The following is a 17,643-nucleotide window of genomic DNA, read 5'->3' on the forward strand; positions in this document are numbered from 1 at the left end:
TACATAGCTGAAGGCAATCTTCCTCCAGCTTCTATTCCTGAGGCTTCTTTCAGGAACTTTTTCAGTCTTTCACTGTACATGATGCCTGCTAAAGCTGGGGCCATTTTCATTTCAAAATTACCAGTGGCAATGCTGAAATTAATCCAGTGTGGATAGATCTTGCCTTTCTTAGATACTGCTGAATCATCCTATAAATGTTAATTTATCCATTTAGCCTGACAAGCACTCTGAGTTACTGGGAAGTACAACAAGCCCTGTTTTACACAGGAGCACACGAGGCAGAGGGGATTTGTGGCTCTCCATCCTGTTGGTATCTCCACCACGTTCTAACTGCAAGATCCAAGCAGCACCTGCAGTCTCATCCCTTAGGAGGCAGGAAGCCAAGAGCCCATGGTGTGCTTTGCCTGGGCGTTTGTGATCACAGGGCAGCACAGGGCAGCTTTTCTACAGGACAGAGGGATCCATGCACAGACCAAGGGCAGGATTTTAAAAGCCATCCAGACATTGTGCTTTTCAGAATTGTAAGGGCTAATTCCGTTTAACTTAGTCAGGTACTGAATATATTTATATAGCTAATGATACAGATGTGAAAAGTACTTAAACACCTTCCTCATGATCATTTAGGCACCCTGGTAATTTTAGAAATTCCAGTAGAATCAGCCTATCCACTACATCTGGACTGACTGTGAGGTCTGCAGCTCTTCACATGTTCATTTGCATCATAGCCTCAATATTTTACAACTCTACTATCAATTCGGTGGATCCTAATACCATTCAAATAGGTGTTCCTAATACCATTCAAATTGGCGTTCAGAAAGATATCTTCTAAAGATTAATCTAGTGTTTGCATGACTGAAACTGAAGCACTTCGTGCTTTGGGCATGTCATTACTGGTGAAAAAGCAAGGTTCCATTCCAGGTTCTGGCACTGCTCTTGGAGTTTGCAGCAACAACATGTGGATCCCTTCTCTTTAGGGATGAGACTGTCAATAGATATTGCTGAGAAATACACCAGAAATGGAAGGGTGAAGGGAAATGTGTAGTATCTGGTTTTGTCTAGCTTCCACAAGTTTATTAGTCCTGATAGGACAGCAGCAAATCACACTTTAAATCACAATGAATCTCTCTAAAACCATCCTCAGAAAATACAGATTTTGCATTTTAGAACAGGAAACTGAGCACTTATGAGCCTGCTGACTGATTCAGTAACACCAGTAAACACATTACTAAAATGAGGAATAAGCTTTGTGAGACATAAGCTTCAGGTAATTGGAGACCATCCTGATCTATCACATGTAAATATTTTATTTTCATTACATAGTCGATGAAATATGCTCAGCTTTCAAAACCTAACAAGCATTCAGAATTCTTCACTCCGAACTTTGTCTTGGCAATAGTGACTGAGAAGGAATGTTCCAAAGAATCATTTTATCCTCTTTCATATTACTTTCTGAAATATCTTCAATTGTGTGGCTATGAAAAATGTCGGGATGGCTGACTTGAACAGTCACGGCGTTTCACTTTTATTTTTTTCTTCTTTTACATGGGAAGCGTTAATGTAAGTAGCCACACCATACTTACAAGAGCAGATTGACAAATCGGCTTTTTGTTTCTTGGCTGGCTTGAGGGGACTTTTGGATGGGAGGTCTTATTCCTGTCATGCAGCATGGTGACAGCAGCAGGGATGGACAATGAATATGAATGGGACACCGGGGATGCTGTCACCTCCACAGCCACCCTGCCCGCCCCGTGGTACCGCCGCCGTACTCTCAAGCTCCAGGGAATCTTCTGGTGTTGGAACCAAAACATTCCCTGCGGAGAAACGAGCCCTCCCTCCAAAAGGGAGAATTAGGGCATTTCCGTGAAGTTCGAGCCGGGGAGGAACGGGCGGGGGAGGAAAGCCGTGTGCGCGCCAGGGATAAACAAACACGGGGGCACACTCGGAGCGAGCGGAGCGCCCGGGCCGGGCCGGGGCAGCGGCGGGGCGGGCTCCAGCGCGCCGGGCCGCCATGGCGTGAGGGGCCGGCGGAGCGGCGGCGGGAGGAGGAGGAGGAGGACGGGGAGAGGTACGGAAGGAGGGCGGGGAAGCGGGAGGTGGAGCGGGAGGGGGGAGTCACTTTCTTCCTGCGCTGAAAAACGCACCCCTCACCCCCCTCCCCGCTCCGTCCCCCGGGGCTGCGGAGGAGAAACTTTCTGACGGACGCTCGGCGCCGGGTGGGGGCCGGGGGCGGTGAGTGCCCGTGCGGGGCTGGGGCCGGGGGCGGTGAGTGCCCGTGCGGGGCGGGGGTGGCGGGCGGTGAGTGCCCGTGCGGGGCGGGCAGCGCTCCCGCGCCTCCATCGCTCCCGTGCCCCCATCGCGCTCCCGGGGCGTGGGCGCCGCTGGCCGGAGCGCTTGGAAAGCACGGTCTGTCCGAGCGCTGCCACCAGTACACGGTCCCCAGGCCCAGGGCAGTGGCGGGAGCGGCTCCAGGTGCCGGCGGGGCCGGGGCGTCCCGCTGGAGCAGCCCCGGGCACGGACGGGCTTTTCCCGGCTGGGCTGGCCGCGGCGGAACGGAGCTGCTGTCGGGGCACCGCAGGACGGGCCCGCAGCCCGGGGGAGGTGCGGGCGTGCGGGGGACGTGGCGCTTTCTGTGCGAAGCTTCACCTGCGGGCGCCGTGGGTAACAGCTCTGCTCCTCCGCAGCACCGGGACCGCGCAGCCTCCGAGCCTTTCGCCGAAGAGTTCAGCCTCCCAAACGTGTGTGTGAAAGGTAAGCAGTAGCATCCTTGTCTTGCACCTAGGCAAGCTGAGAGACAGGAACAGAGCGACTTGCCCGATGCAACTTCCTGCCACTTCTTCGTTATTTTTTTTAATTGGGAAAGTTTTAAGTGAGCTGGGACCAGAGCTGTCAGCCCGGGAAGCTCAGTCTTCTCAGCCCCAGGCAGCGAGCTGCAATTCCTATAGCTAGTGTTGCATGAAAGGGGTGCATCATCCCTTGGTGTGTCTCAGGCCAGCTCTTAAAATTCAGTTTGGTATGAATGAAAGTCACCACCCTCTCTGTTCTTCTGTCGCTCGCTCTTGAAGCAATATAAAACTGTGATATTTTCCTGTGTTTTCAAGTTGGAGTGGCTTCGGTTTTAGCCATAAGCAATAGCAACATAAAAAGTAGTCACAACTGTGAATAAAATACAAGAAATATTGCTCAACCCTGGAGATTTTTCGGTCACGCTAGGAAGATCAACTGCAATTTAAATAACACTAAAATTTTAATGTAGTCTAAACAATGAAAAAGAAAATCTCAGCCTTAATATTGCCACATTATGTTTATCATGCCAACTATTATTATAACTCAGTGAGTATTTCAAAAAAAGGAACAATTCAGCTGAAGGGCAGCAGTGGGAGTCAATAATTCAGATGCTGTTTATTACTCTGAAAGACTCTAGCTGGGTACCCTCGGGCAAGTCACTCCACCTCCCCATGGCTCTCTTTTCTTCCTCATAAAACAGATAAATGTGCTTGCTTGCTTCACAGGGGTGTTGAGAAGTTTAATTAATTAATTAGTTTCATAACTACTTGTAGATCCTTGGCTACATCGTTCTACTGAAGTGCTAAGTATTATTTCAACTAAGAGTTCCCTTACTGTGTCTCATCACTTATACGTGTTTTTTTAAGTGACCTGAATTTGTTGAGTTTTTAGGGGAAATCAACAAAGTAGCAGTTTTGGATTGGCATTGTCTTGACTCTCTGTAAACTTCACTGGGACTTGAAACCAAAATATACTAACCACAGTGTATTTTAATGGGGCAGGGCTACTGGGCCTTTAAAAATGTCATTTTCTTGTTATTCAAAGTAAGTTCTTGCCTTTGTTGTTTTGTTTGAAGTGTTGTGAAGTTTTGCATGATTTTGAATTGCCTTGAGAAACACCTGAGTGCTCTTAAGATAGTATGAGAGAAAGATATGAGAATAGCTTTTAAACACATCTGTATTCTTTACTGTGAGCACTGACCTCAGGAGACACTTGGTGCTGATTTTCCACTACACATTGATATACAGCCTCCTTTACAACCTGTTCTTTGGTTATAGAGAATGTTGCAAGAAAGAAATGTATAAACTGAACCATTTACCTATGGTAAAAGTTGATAGGTTTTGGTTGTCTAGGCAAACTCAGTTTTTATTATAGTATATATTAGTTATTGAAACAAGGTATTGAGTAAATATCTGCACTACAATGGTGAGGAAAATGCATTTTATTACCTGGCCGAATGTTAGATGTGATTTTTATAGGTAGCATAGAGTTATAAGTAAAAATGAGTAGCTGAAAGCAGATTTTAGAGTGACATCTTTGGCTTGGTACTTTTTAAAGGCTCATGAGGTCTGTGTGGACCGTTTCTTTTCCTCGAGGACAATGACAGTAAAACCTAGGTCAGAGGTGGTAAAAAGTGGTTGATATCGCCAGGCAGCTGTTGGGTTGTGAATGAACATAGGAAGTTTGTATCTTGGTAGAGAAATGATCACATCCATCAGTACCCAGCAGTCTGAGCAGTGAAAACTAGGGTTAAATAAGGAGGTAAATGTCCATAAAACTGAAGTGCCCCTTCTCTTAGAAGTGATCTCACTTAACTAAAATTCAGTCACATTCTTAGTTTGTGTATGGAAACTTGCACATCTGGCACCCACAGCATACTATAGCAATGAGCAAAATAAATCTAGTTACTATTGCTATTGTTCCTGGATATTTTGCAAGAAATAAAGCCGGGGTGGGGGGGTGCTGAAGGAATTAAAAAATAAGGAAAAAAACCAGTTTTCTGTAACCATTGTTTTCTTGCTTAGACTGGGTAATCCAAGTGTGTGGTGAGTGAAAGAGGTCATGACTTTTTTTAGCAAATTGTATTTAATTGGTAAATACAGCATCTCAGCAGCAAGTTTGTCCTGGCTGTTCTCACCTTCTTTGCTGTCTCCATTCAGCTGAGGTAGATCAAAGAGCATAGCTACAGCACTGTATTCTCCTAAAGCTGTTAAACCATGGTGCTGCTTCACATTCAAGACTATAGCCACATACTTGTATAAATAATTTACTAATAAATAGTTTAGTATAAATAATTCTGCATTTGACTCCCTTTGAGCCAGTTTTCTGTTTATATGGGTAAACTCTGTACTGATGTCTCTCAGCCCAGCTGGGATAGGGTGAGGTCCTACAGTGCTGCATTAGTAAACCCCCAAGCCCTTGTGTGATGCACTTTGAGCAGATTCTGCTGTGTGCTCAGGATGAGAACTGGGCAGACAAGCCTGCTAGGAAAAGGGAAATTGAGCAAATGCCACCAGAGATCTCTCTCATGAATGCTTGGTCAGTAAAAGTTTAGCAGAAGAGAAGTGCTGGTAACAGAGAGCTGACCAAAGGGGTCAGGTCGTTTTGGGAATCACACAAAGGACAGAGCACTGGAAGTGTATTCTCACATCAGGTGCTGGCATGACACTTTCATCCACTCTTGGGACATGGTCAGGTGTGGAAGCACAGGTACAATGTGACCATTATGTACACAGTCTGAAATTACCTTTGTTTGGTCTTTCTTTCTGTTTTTCCTCTTGCTTAGACTGAGAGTATACAAGAGGAATCAGCAGTAGCATTGTTTAGAGTGGTCAAAGCATTGTAGGTAATTTGACTTTGGTAGGTGTTGTATTTCAGTACAAGAGAAATGTAATTTTAACATACAAGCTCTTTTACCATGGTTGTCCTGGTTTATGCTTTTATTTCGTGGAGGTTTTTTATCAGAAATATTAATAATTCTGAACATTTTATATAAACCTGGTATGCCGCCTTCAGTCTACTAATCAAATGGCTGCTAGAGTTGTTAAAGTATTTTGAAAAGTTGTTCGCAAGTATTTCTGTGGATATCATGTTCCTTTTAATCATATCCTTGCAATCATGGTTCATCCCACCTTTTACCAAAATGATCTGTCCAGTTTCAGTTCTGCTATGAGAGCCATGCCTGCACAACTTACAGTCAGAAATGAGATCATAAGATTCCAAATTTCAAAATTAACCCATAATTTAATGGTTGTGTTGACACCTGCTCACAGATTGCTCATGCACACTGCGAGCAACTAAATTTTGCAGGAACCATGGAACTGTTTAACTCCATCTGCAGCTGGGATTTCTATCCTTGAAAATGTAATGACCACATTTTTCAAGGCTTTTGTTTAGGGTATTCTGGGGAGCACTGGGAGAACAATAATAGCCCTGAAGCAGCTACAGGACAATACATTTTATTGTCTGTCCCAGTTTGTACCCTGAAAAAAGCAGTTGCATATGGGTATATGTGTATTACATCTATGGAGAGAGAGAGGAGCTATATGCTCTGTCTCTCTGTGGAGAAACCCTAGATAATGACATAACAGCAGAATTGTATCAATAACAATGAACAACACACTCATCTGTAGAGAGATGCAGTGACCAGGTAGGGTGATACAGTTTAGGTCTATAACCACAGTGACATTTATCCTGTAACAAATGAACCAGTAGTTCTTCTGTGTAAGTACAGATTTGGGGTCTGCATACTCACGCTCTGAGGTTATCTGTAGATAATGTAAAAGTAAGTGTTGGTTTAAATTGCTTAGATTACAAACTCCTTAGGTTCAGAAACTGACTAGCATCAACATCTTTGGACTTTGCAGGTGCTCCTCTATGCCGCTACAATAATTTAACTTACGTGATTGCCATGGTTTTATCCCAGCTGGCAACTCAGCCCCACACAGCCACTTGTGCCCTCCCTTTAGTTGGCTGCAGGAAATAATTGGAAGAATTAAAGTGAGAACATTTGTGGATTGAGATACAGTCTGTATAATAGATAAAAGCCACACAAAACAGAATTCATTGACCCCTTCCTGGGGGTAGGCAGGTGTTCTGACATCCCCAGGAAAGCACATCCCCAGGCTCCATCACATGGAATGGCTACTAGGGAAGACAAATGCCACAACTCTGAACTCTTCTCTCTTTCTCCTTCTTTCTCAATATTGTATGCTGAGCATGACTTCTTATGTTATGGAATATCCCTGTGGTCAGTTGGGATCAGCTGTCCCAACTGTCCCCTCCCAGCTCCTTGTGCATCCTCAGCCCCCTTGCTGGTGGGGTGGGGGAGAGACAGAAAAATTCTTCACTGTATAAATGTTGCTCAGCAGTAACTAAAACATCCCTCAATTATCAGCACTGTTTCCAGCACAAATCCAAAACATAGCCTCTACCAGGTACTATGAAGAAAATTAACTTTACCCTAGCCAAAACCATCACATGAAAATAACAATAAAGTATTAATATAGTTTTGTGTGCAACACTGCGTCATAAACAGGATATGGAAGCATAGTTAAAATGAGTTTTGATCCCATAGCAACTGAAGGATATGATGCATTTTAGAATTCCTGTGTAATAATATGAAGTTCTGTGGAAATGCTTTACAAATAACAAATAATATCTTAAGCTACTCAAGTTTGTAGTTTTAGATACAGAGAGTGAGAACTGGTTTTGTAACACTCCAGCAGAATGGCATCATTTGTTTACAACATGTTGAAGAGAATCAAATGAAGGACAATTAAAACAATAAGGGAATATTGAAACTGTTAATTATACATGGTGATCAAGAACAACAAATAAGGAGGCTTAAAACATTTGCAAGTATTTGGAAGAGTAAAGGTCAAGGCTAGCAAAGTAGAGTTAGTTGGAAAGAGGATAAAAGTTAAAGTCTGAAATTAAAACACTTGTTGTGGTATCAGAAGTTTCTGGTGTTGTAATCAGCCTCCTCAGAAGTGAGGGAAGATGGATGGCATGCAATTCCCTGGGGCGTGTTAGGCACAAGGAGGAATTCTGGCAGCAGTAAATTGGCTTTCCCCTTTTGCATGTAGGATTATTTTTTCCTGTCCTTTATTTGTGCCTCCTGGGCATTGCCATTGCCATGTGAAGTTTTTCCAGTTCCTCCTGCGCTCCATGGCTGTACCACTGATCCACACAGAGGCTCCAGCCTGGCATTCTGTTCTCTCCAGAAGAGGCATTCTGTTCCCTTGCTCCCTTCTTGTGGTGGGTGGTTGTGCCTTAGGGCTGTGGGCTGCTCTCAGAGGAAACCCTAAACATCATTCCTGATCCCTAACTCCAAAGGGTTCACAGCCTTACTGACCCAAGTGGGCCTCTTTGCCAGGGCCAGGAAGATGAGTTATTTCTCAGTCCTTGCCAAAGGAATATTGTGTCACCACCCAGATTGTGCAGGAGCCTTTGTTCTGTGTTCTGAAGTGCCTCTTACTGTCATGGCCCTACACCCCAGAAGTGCCCCACGTGCTGTAATAGTGTAACACGTGGATTTGCTTGGCTTCTGGGACATTAATGGAGCAAAGGTAGGGAGTATATCCTCTTGGCCTAGATGAAAATTCTCAAACTGCCTTCCTATAGTGTTAACATCTGTGAAAACACTTCTAAAGTAAAAAACAAAACCTAATTTTAATGAAATGGCCTTTTAAAATTATGTCAGCACAGCACAGGATACAGTGCTGGTGTTCTAGAAGGAATCTTTCTCTCGTAGCTTATTGTTTTAAGCCTTCAGTGGTAAAAGTGATTGGGCTTTCATTCACTGAATGTGGATGCCTTTACAGGCATGTCTGCACTGGTTGGGAATGATTATCTGCAAGATTCTAGATGTCAAAATTACTTCTTTAGTCATTCTACAGATATGGAATAAAAGATCCTAGTAAGGGTTAGGAATAGTAGTATTAATGCAACCAAAAAATTAAAAAGCATTTTATACAGGAGGATAAATTGTAAAATAGAAGGAAATTCTAAATTCACAGATTATGGTTTGGACATGCAGACTATTTAAATCATGTTTTCACTTGAGGCAGAGAGAAGATTATGTGTATGTGTGTGCACGCTCTGTTAATTTATATGTACTGTGATAAAATAGACAAATAAGCTTTTACCTGGAAGGAATGAACACATGAAACTTCCATCACAGATGTCTTACAGATCCTACTATGAACTTATAAAAATATTTTGCAGTTGCTGTCTTACCTGTAGCATGGTGGAGAATGAGTGCAACCCTCCATTCTCCTGGAATTATGGTCTGACAAAGCTGTGTACTGCTCTACACAGATCCATTTAATTTTGTGTTAGATCAAAGGACAGACACAAGTTTAAATCTTGACTGCTGACAAGATGGCATATACTGATAATCCCTATAGGAACTGGCTGTTTCTGGTTGCCATTGGGATTTTCATAGCACAGCTGTTAGTCAGACATAAAAGCTGATACAAACTTCTTTCAAGGTATTTCCAATCATTTCAGAACAAGTGCAGTACTAACACCTGGGTACCTGAGCTGTGCTTTATTTATGGCAGATGTAATTCTGAATTATTTTTGGGATTTCTGTATTTAAATTTTGAAATACCTTTGAAATTATATAATTGTAGCATGTTTTTCATAGTGAAAAAAACAGAGGAAGAAATGAAGTCATGTCCCCTGGTGGTTAAGGTTGTAATAGGTGTTTTTCAAGTTTTAAGCAGTGATTTTTACACCTTTCCAGTGTTTTTATTGGAGAGCCGTAAAGTCACTGGTTTTAGCTCACCAGTCAAAAGGTGGGTGAAGGACTTCTGGCTGCTCCTGTCTCTTGGGACGTGGGAGTTCCCGACCCTGGTGTCCTGCTTTGGAAGGGTCTCAACAGTACTGCTTGTTGATGTAGAAGCTATCCAGCATGGGACTTCAGTCAACAGATTGATTGTGATTATTACAGCACAAAGATAAGTTTATAGTTTTATTGGTTCTGCCCCATCATGCACCCAATTATGCTGTATTGGATATGGTTCTCTGGAACCAAGTGACAATATATATATGGGAATTAGTCTCCATTGACCCTTTCACCTCTCTGTTTTCATGGACTTATCTTGCATTCTTTAGTACCAGAATGTCCTTGCATTCAGTTAGAAGACTGAATTGCTCTCCCATTCTTAAATATGTTTGCAAAATATTTAGATTGGTGATGAAACTGACTTTGTTGAACAAAAAATCAGATTGCTTCAAGCTCTTCAGTTGATGTACTTAACTGGCATGATTTTAGAATTCCAGCATTAAATAATGTTGCCAAAAAATTCCAACTGATAATATTCCATGTTGTAGATTCTGCATCTCTCATCAGCAACAAAGTCAATTGCAATGTGCGTGAAAAGATATTTCAGATATTTGGACCAAGTGCAAAAAAAAAGAGATCCTACAGAAGTTTGCTTTTCTCTGCTGTGATCTAACCTACTGCTTCTTGTGTTACATTTTGGCAGTTGCACATCCCTCTCCATTTAATGGAACAATATTCCACACACCTCTCATTGCAATGTTATCCAATAATTTCACAGTTTTGATAGGACAGCATCTGTTTCTGGTGATTGACCATTTCTTGTTGAAATACCTTTGACTTTCTTACCTGTTCTAGTGCTGGGTTCTAAAATTGCTTATTTTAGTTTTAATGCCGGTTCTTGTGATGCAATTTGTAGCAAAACTGTAATGACACTGTTTAGAATGAAACTGCGTGTTATAATATTACAAGCATTGAAAAAAATGGAGTAAAAAATGTTCGTTTTCACTGTCAATAATTTATGAAGTGCAAAGAAATGATGAAATTTACATCCATGCTGACTCGGAGGTCATTTATTAAGGTAAAAGTTTGGGCACTGAACCTGATGATTTGATTTTCATCAGGATGGTGGAACAGATTTTCGTTTAAATATTTGAACACATTTCTTAGGCAAACATTTGTTTATCAGGTATCTCAGGTAACCATAATAAGAACTGTAGCCTTTGTGGAAAATAGTAGTTTCCCAAAAGAAGACAGAGTCTGATGTGTTCATGTGTCCCAGTTCTGGGCTTTGGGAAGATCTTTTATTCAGAAACCTGAATAATCTGTGGTGTTGTAATGCCTCAGTTTCGTGGAAGTTTTAGTCACCTGAAATCCCACCTTTTTTGTTCCTGCCTGTAAATATTGACAAGGTGCCCATGTCAGAGATGGGTCATGGCTAGCATGGGAGATGCCAGCAGAGACACCTGCAGCTTCTGCTTTTTAAGAAGTGTCACAAGTTTGGTCCCAAGTAAAAGCAGCTACAAAGCAGAGTGGCTCTTCAGAAGTGATACTACAGAAAACCATGGCTCCTTACCTGTTTTTAATCACCCACAAGAAGGTCAGATTGCTTCAAGGACAGCTGTGCAAGCTGGTGATCCTAGCAGTGCCATCATTTCCTCTCCCTCCTCCTCTGCCCCTCCTTCACTCCTCTGCTCTCACCGATGGAGTGACGCTTCTGTGCTCATGTGGCAGGAGTAAATAGGTCTCTCTTTTATTTTAAATAGTTTATTTGGTAAAGTTATCTGTGTAAACTAATGTTTAGTTTAATTAGTTGTTTCAGTTTTACAATACTTTTTTTTTCTTTTCCTACAGCTGAACATCTACATGTTGATGCAGATGGGGAGAACTAAAATTGTTAAGATTTAATCTCTGTTGGGGTTTTTTTTCTGCAATAATTGATGTTTTTTACTGTTTGTTTCTGCTGGCAGTGGAGTTGAAATCATGCAAAGTACCCTTTCAATCAACAACTAAATGACAACACATTCAAAGCATACTGGATAATATGATTTTCTTTCATGGGCAAGCATCCTTCATTCTCCTTTTAATTTTTAATACTTTGTCAGATCATGGTTTCCTCAAGGAATAAAATCCCCTCGTTTTCAGAAAAGGTTGAGTTGCTTGGTGAAGTTTTTCTTGGAAGATGTGACTGGTAATGATGCAGTGTAATATGAGAGTAAGAAATTCCTTTAGCTTTAAAAAATGGTATTGTGAGTGCACATTAAATGATCAGAAGGCCCAGACTCCCAATTCTTTCAAGCCCTGTGTATCAGGCAAAGTACAAAAAAATTGTAACAAGTTCACTCACAACTGGTAAGCTGGAGCTTATGTGGATGGCTATCTGCACAGATCCAGCTCTACCTAAGCTATGCTGATATCCAGGGTTCAGAGGATTGCATGGAAAGGAAGGTGCACTCCCTTCCAGCTGCCTCCTGCCATCCTTCAGTCACACCAGGCTGAGCCCTGCTAGGTTGTGGGACAGGGCTCACTGTCCTTAGTGAGCTGTGGCTGCTGAGTTAGTCTTCTTATCATAGGACGGGTGCCAGTATAATTTAACCAAGAACAAATGATTTTGTGTTCCTGCTTTTGCCACTGCCATTGACTTTCTTCCAGATCATGACTCTGAATAAATATACATAAATGAATAGGTTTGTTTTCAGTTATTCTGTTGTTAGCCTAAAGAATGTGGTGCAGTGGTTCCTCCTCATGTAAAGGTAAAAAAAAGGGTTTACTTTCTCAGTGAAATGTGCACATGAATAAAGGGTGAAAATGTGGGAGGCTACTGAATACCTAAGAGTACAGACTATGACTTTTTGGCAACACTGGATGTGTTTGGTGATGGTGTAATGCTGGGAAATGTGTGTTCAGATTTGCAAAGGAGTTCTGGGAAACTTTACTGTATATTCCCTAATCGTTGGTCAGAAATAACTTAATTTAGGGAGCTCTTAAAACCATCCCTAAATTTATGTATGTTCTTAATTGTCACTGATGTGCAGAACACTTACAGAAATCAAGCCAAAGGAGAGAATGTATGAAGTCCTTACTGCTAGCTGGGTTTTTTTTTTCTGCTTGTGTGAACCAGGAAGGTTTTTTCAATAAATGGTTAACACAGAAAAAGCTATAGGCATTTTTGGCTTTTTTTGAGGTATTTTTTAGGTTCTTTCCTCTGCCCACAGTTCTAAGGATCACAGAGACTTTAAAAAAACTGTAGTGGGTTTTTTTATTATTATGACAAAGCAATTTTTTCATCAATTAAAAAAAATACATCATGTTTCAACCATAATGTATTGCTTTGGCTGGTTTTTACCTCCTTCCTCTCAAAATATATTGTTGTATAGTTTCCTTCAGCATAGAGAAGAATACAAGTAGTTTTGAGTAGGTCTGGATAATTTGTGGTGCATGTGTCTTTTTGTATGTGTGTATGTGGTAAGAGACTCTGTAGATACAGTAAAAGTGTTACCAAATAAACCAGCCTGTGATAATGTGTCCTGTAGCAACTGGTTTACTTCCAAAACAGGGCAAAATGTACTTGCAAAATGCATTAAAATACTATGAAAATGTCATCTTCCCTTACACTGTTTAAACAATTATGCTGCTCACTGTAATAGATAAATTTAAGCAGTTACAGGGTACAGTATTATTTGTAGGTACAAATTCACAAGAAATTATGTATTTCACGGCCAAAGAGATTTGCTCACAAGTTAATTTTAGGATCTGAGCACAAAAATCTAGAGGGTCTGGGCACCCAGTAGTCATGAAGGGTCCTTGTCTGTCAAAGTTTTCTCATATAAATGACTGTTGAAACAGGATGTGGGTCTCTAAGGTTTTAGCAGTCTCAGCTTCTATTAGAAAATTTTGGCTATGGAATAGGGACCTGTGGGGAGAAGTAAAAGGTTGCTTTGTACTTCAACTTCCTACAAGTTTTATGACTGAATCCTATGAAGCTGATTTTCCATGGGAGAAAAAAAAAAGTATCTGTTTTTAGGTTTTCTTTCCTTCTATTTCTCCTTTTAATAATTGAAAACTACTGTTCATTATTTACATAAAACTGTCTCACTTGAGCCTGCTTTCCATAACCTTTTCCCTCGTAAGAATTCTAGGAATTTGCTGGCTTTCCTCAGGGGGATCTTGACCATGTTTTATCTGTGACTTTAGGCCAGATAGTTGGTAATTTCTACAAAGTAACTTACTATGTTTAAATTGCATTTGCCTCTGCATAGATTTCTCATTTGAGCACATTTCAAGAAATAATGTACATAGAAGAATATGCATTTTAATACAATGTTCAGCCTTCTTGGTAACTGGCAATAAATCTCCACATGTAAAATGGAAAGCCCTTTGGAAAAAAATACTAATAATGCAAACCCCTAAATGCCTGGAAGGCAAAGTATTTCAGCTGTTTTTCTAAGACTCTACCACTTACTGTTTCCCTTTTTGACTCCTGGCTTGCTCTTTTCTTTTTTTAAAATGAGGACGTGTCAGAACCGGAGGCCTTGAGCCCTGTATAAAGTGACCCCGGCGCAAACCTCCAGCATTCCTCATCTTTCCCTCTCTCCAGCTGCTAACATCAGCCAAGGCAGCACGCAGGCCTGGCTGCCGCCAGTTTCCTGGCTCTCTCCCTGCCTCCTCCCTTCCCACCCTGCTCCCCTTGCCAGTGCAGTCAGCGCTGCTTCGTATTAGGCACCGTTGCAATGATTCCAAATCTCAAGTACAAGAGCTGTTGTTGTGTCCCTTCAGCTGGTATCAGCTACCAGAGGGCAAGGTGTGGGAAAGAAGGGGCTTTCTTCAAAGTGTTGTTTCTCTTGGGTGAATTGCTGTTTAGATGTTTCCTCTGATGTATTCAAGTAGATATGATTTGAAAGTCACCTGGAGAATACATGGGGTTCTTTAGGTAGAATTATATTTCCTGAATGGTAGCATCTCACAGATTCATTTTCTAACTCGTTCTTTCATGTCCGTCTACCACAGGACATTTCAAAGATGGTTTGGCTGCCATTGAGACCTGGAGATCTGATGCCACAATGAGGACTCACACACGGGGAGCCCCAAGTGTGTTTTTCATACACGCGGTTTGCTTCGCCTTTGCCTGCGGCGCCAGGGAGGACCAAGACACGATGGTTCCTTTTGTCAACGCCAACTATGACAGCTATCCCATGCTCTACTTCTCCAAGGGGGACGTGGAGACCCTGCGGCTCCAGGCCAGCACCACGCACCAGCACATTGCGGCTCGGCTGATGGAAGCAGTGCAAACCATGCTGTCAAATCCCCTGGAGTACCTTCCTCCCTGGGACCCAAAGGAGTTCAGCGCTCGCTGGAATGAAATTTATGGCAACAACCTCGGGGCCCTGGCAATGTTTTGTGTGCTCTTCCCTGAAAACATGGAGGCCATCAACATGGCTAAGGATTACATGGAGAGGATGGCAGCTCAGCCTAGTTGGTAGATTTTTGTCTTTTTTTTTAAAAGTTATTCTTACTGTATAAACTGCTTACACTTGGAGGAGTGAGTGTATAAGTGAATCACTTAAATTATTTCTGTTGTACTAATGTTCATTTTAACAGTGACTAACTTGACGAATGCATTTACCCCTGTTGGGACCAGCAGTGACATGCAGCTTTTCACCATCACTGGACTTCTCTTCTTGAAAGTTGATGCTGAAAGGAACATGATTCTTTATGCACCACCCTGTTTGTGGTAAAAAAACAGAAGTAATCTAAACCCACTCTAAATCAGAAGGAAGAGTTTCACATCTGTTTTGTAGCAAGAGGTGCTAAAAGTGTTACTTCTAAATTTTTTTTTTCCTCCAGCTCCATACATATCTTTTGGGTACTAGTTCTTCTTTAGGAAGAATACAGGAAAGGGGGACCTATGAAAAAGTTATAATTGGGTGTAGGTAAAAATGACACTCTTGGGCTTCTGCAGTCTGCTCTAACATCCATCTGAGCTTTAGTTCAGGCTGGCAGCTTCGTTTGGCAGCATGGTTCTTGGGCCTCTCCTTAAGATATACTAGGACATGATCATTGTCTATCTGATTACTGGAAATGCCTGAGTAACTGGTATTTTGATGACCACTTCTGGATTAACTTCACTTGGATTTGAGTTGTCATCCCTACAAGTTGCTCTGTCTTCTCTGTGCCACATTCTTTCTATGGGAACAGAAGTTAATGTTCTCACTATAAGAGTGATTCTAGAGTTGAGACCCCAAGGTCTCCTGCTTTTCATACCCACCTGCAATTTATCTCCTCTTTTTGCTCAGGCAGATGCATTTCCCCTACATCCCTGCAGCAGCTGCCACTTGGCACACCTTGCAGACAATGGTCCAGGATTGCTATCACTGTGGATAGGTCAGAGGTTGGGAATGTGGGCTTTGCCAGGAGGGTGGCATCTGCCCAGGGCAGCGAGATAGGGCTGGATGGGGCATGGCTCCCTTCCTACAGCTCTGTGGTGACAGCAGCTCGGCAGAAGTGTGAGTCAAGATTCAAGTCAGCACAGGAGGAGAAGCATCAGCTGTTCAAGCAGTGTTCATTGCTCAAACTACTATTCCTTACCCTCTGGTAACCAACTAGTAGTATCCTATAAATGTTATCATTCCATGGGCCATCACTGGAATAATGCTGGATTTGAGCTAGAATTTGGGATCTCTATCCTCCTGATGGACATTATTGAAAAGCCATGATAGTGTTTGGGTTCCCCTGCAATAAGGATTAAAATGGTGAATGCATGAGCTAGAAATACATGAGCTAGAGCAAAAGAAGTGATGGGAGACAGCAGGGACACACTGTCCATATATTGCTTGCATGTCACAGAAGACAGGACATGGGATTTAGGAAGGAAAATATTGTCTCAACAGTGGTGGTAATTTCCAAAATCTTCCACTGAAGCATAGCAATGCAAAGCTTCAGTGTTAGCTCTGGAGACAGTGTGGAGACACTTTCTCTTGGCACACTGACAGAGGGATATAGCTTACAGAGGTGAATCCAAGGATATGTGACCATCTCCAATAGGAGACAGACTGCTCCAAAGTCAACACCGTCCTCCTTAGTTTCATTGTTCACACACTTTCTTAACTTGTTTTGGGAAGGCTGTAGTTACATGGCCATCTGTTTTAATGAAATAAGAAAGAGGGGGAAGCATTATTTTGAGTAGGAGGACTTGTTTGTGTCTGTTTCTTTCAGTTTCCTACATCTTACTCTCTGTCTCAATATTTAAGTTCCTTATGTCCTGTGATTCCTGCCCTGGATTAATTGTGGTTGTTCTGTCCTTTGTTATAATGCTCTCCCTTGTCTCAGCAGACCAGATACCAATCAGAACCAAGCAGATATCCCATTTCCACTTGGCTTTGATGTTATTTACTTGCCTCCAAGTACTGTTTTTTCTCAAGCAAGTATCTTGCATTACCTTGTTGAAAGAAAAACCATGCTTTTCCCATCTTTCCCTTCTGGTGTAGACATCCCATTCAGAAATCAATCAAGGTTTAATCAGGGTTCTCTGTTTGGCAAAAGAAGTGGCTGCAATATGCTCAGTACTAGTGAAAGTGCAGGAGGAAATTTTAAACATAGGCAATAGAGCTGGGCTAAGCTGGCCTTTGTATAACCTCCAGCTGGCCAGCTCCTCAAATGCTGTGGCAGAAACATGGATCTGGTTTCCATTTTTGTTTTCCCCCTGAGAACTTATGTCTGAATGCTGTCAGCATGGAGTTTATACTGTAGCCCCATCAGTGGTGGCAGTAATACGGATCTTTCTCCCTTGTCCAACAGTGGTTTTCAGAAAAGTAGGAATGTGACATCTCTGAGGCTGTACTGCACTGTCTGGCTTTGCTCAAATAGGCTGGATTAGAGAGGCTGAAGGACTGGGCTGGCAGATTATGTAAATCTGTTTGTCCTAAGAAACTCAATTTAAAAGTACCAGAAAAGGTTACTGCACGTACTTCTCCACTTAGGATAAGACTAGGAGAATAAACATGATAAATACGAGTTATGGCAGTTATATCAGCTGTTCTGGCAGTGTCAGAGTGGTGGAATTTTTTGTCCAG

General features: G+C 42.1%; 1 protein-coding gene across 3 annotated transcripts in view; it reads left to right on the forward strand.

Annotated features, from left to right (window-relative positions):
• The first annotated feature begins 2,042 nt into the window (after window positions 1-2,042).
• DSE (dermatan sulfate epimerase) overlaps window positions 2,043-17,643 on the forward strand; it is a 34,971-nt gene continuing 19,370 nt past the window's right edge. Inside the window, exons 1-3 of one of the 3 annotated variants that reach the window (XM_064707924.1) lie at window positions 2,043-2,065; window positions 2,682-2,748; window positions 14,582-15,050. In XM_064707924.1, the coding sequence (XP_064563994.1) occupies window positions 14,635-15,050 (416 nt within the window). In that variant the 5' untranslated portion in view covers window positions 2,043-2,065; window positions 2,682-2,748; window positions 14,582-14,634. Of the gene's footprint in view, window positions 2,066-2,157; window positions 2,230-2,681; window positions 2,749-14,581; window positions 15,051-17,643 lie in introns of those variants that run through there. The other 2 variants (XM_064707923.1, XM_064707925.1) reach the window with 2 other exon arrangements.

The sequence above is a fragment of the Zonotrichia leucophrys genome, chromosome 3, assembly GCF_028769735.1.
Source record: "Zonotrichia leucophrys gambelii isolate GWCS_2022_RI chromosome 3, RI_Zleu_2.0, whole genome shotgun sequence".
NCBI classification, from domain to species: domain Eukaryota; kingdom Metazoa; phylum Chordata; class Aves; order Passeriformes; family Passerellidae; genus Zonotrichia; species Zonotrichia leucophrys.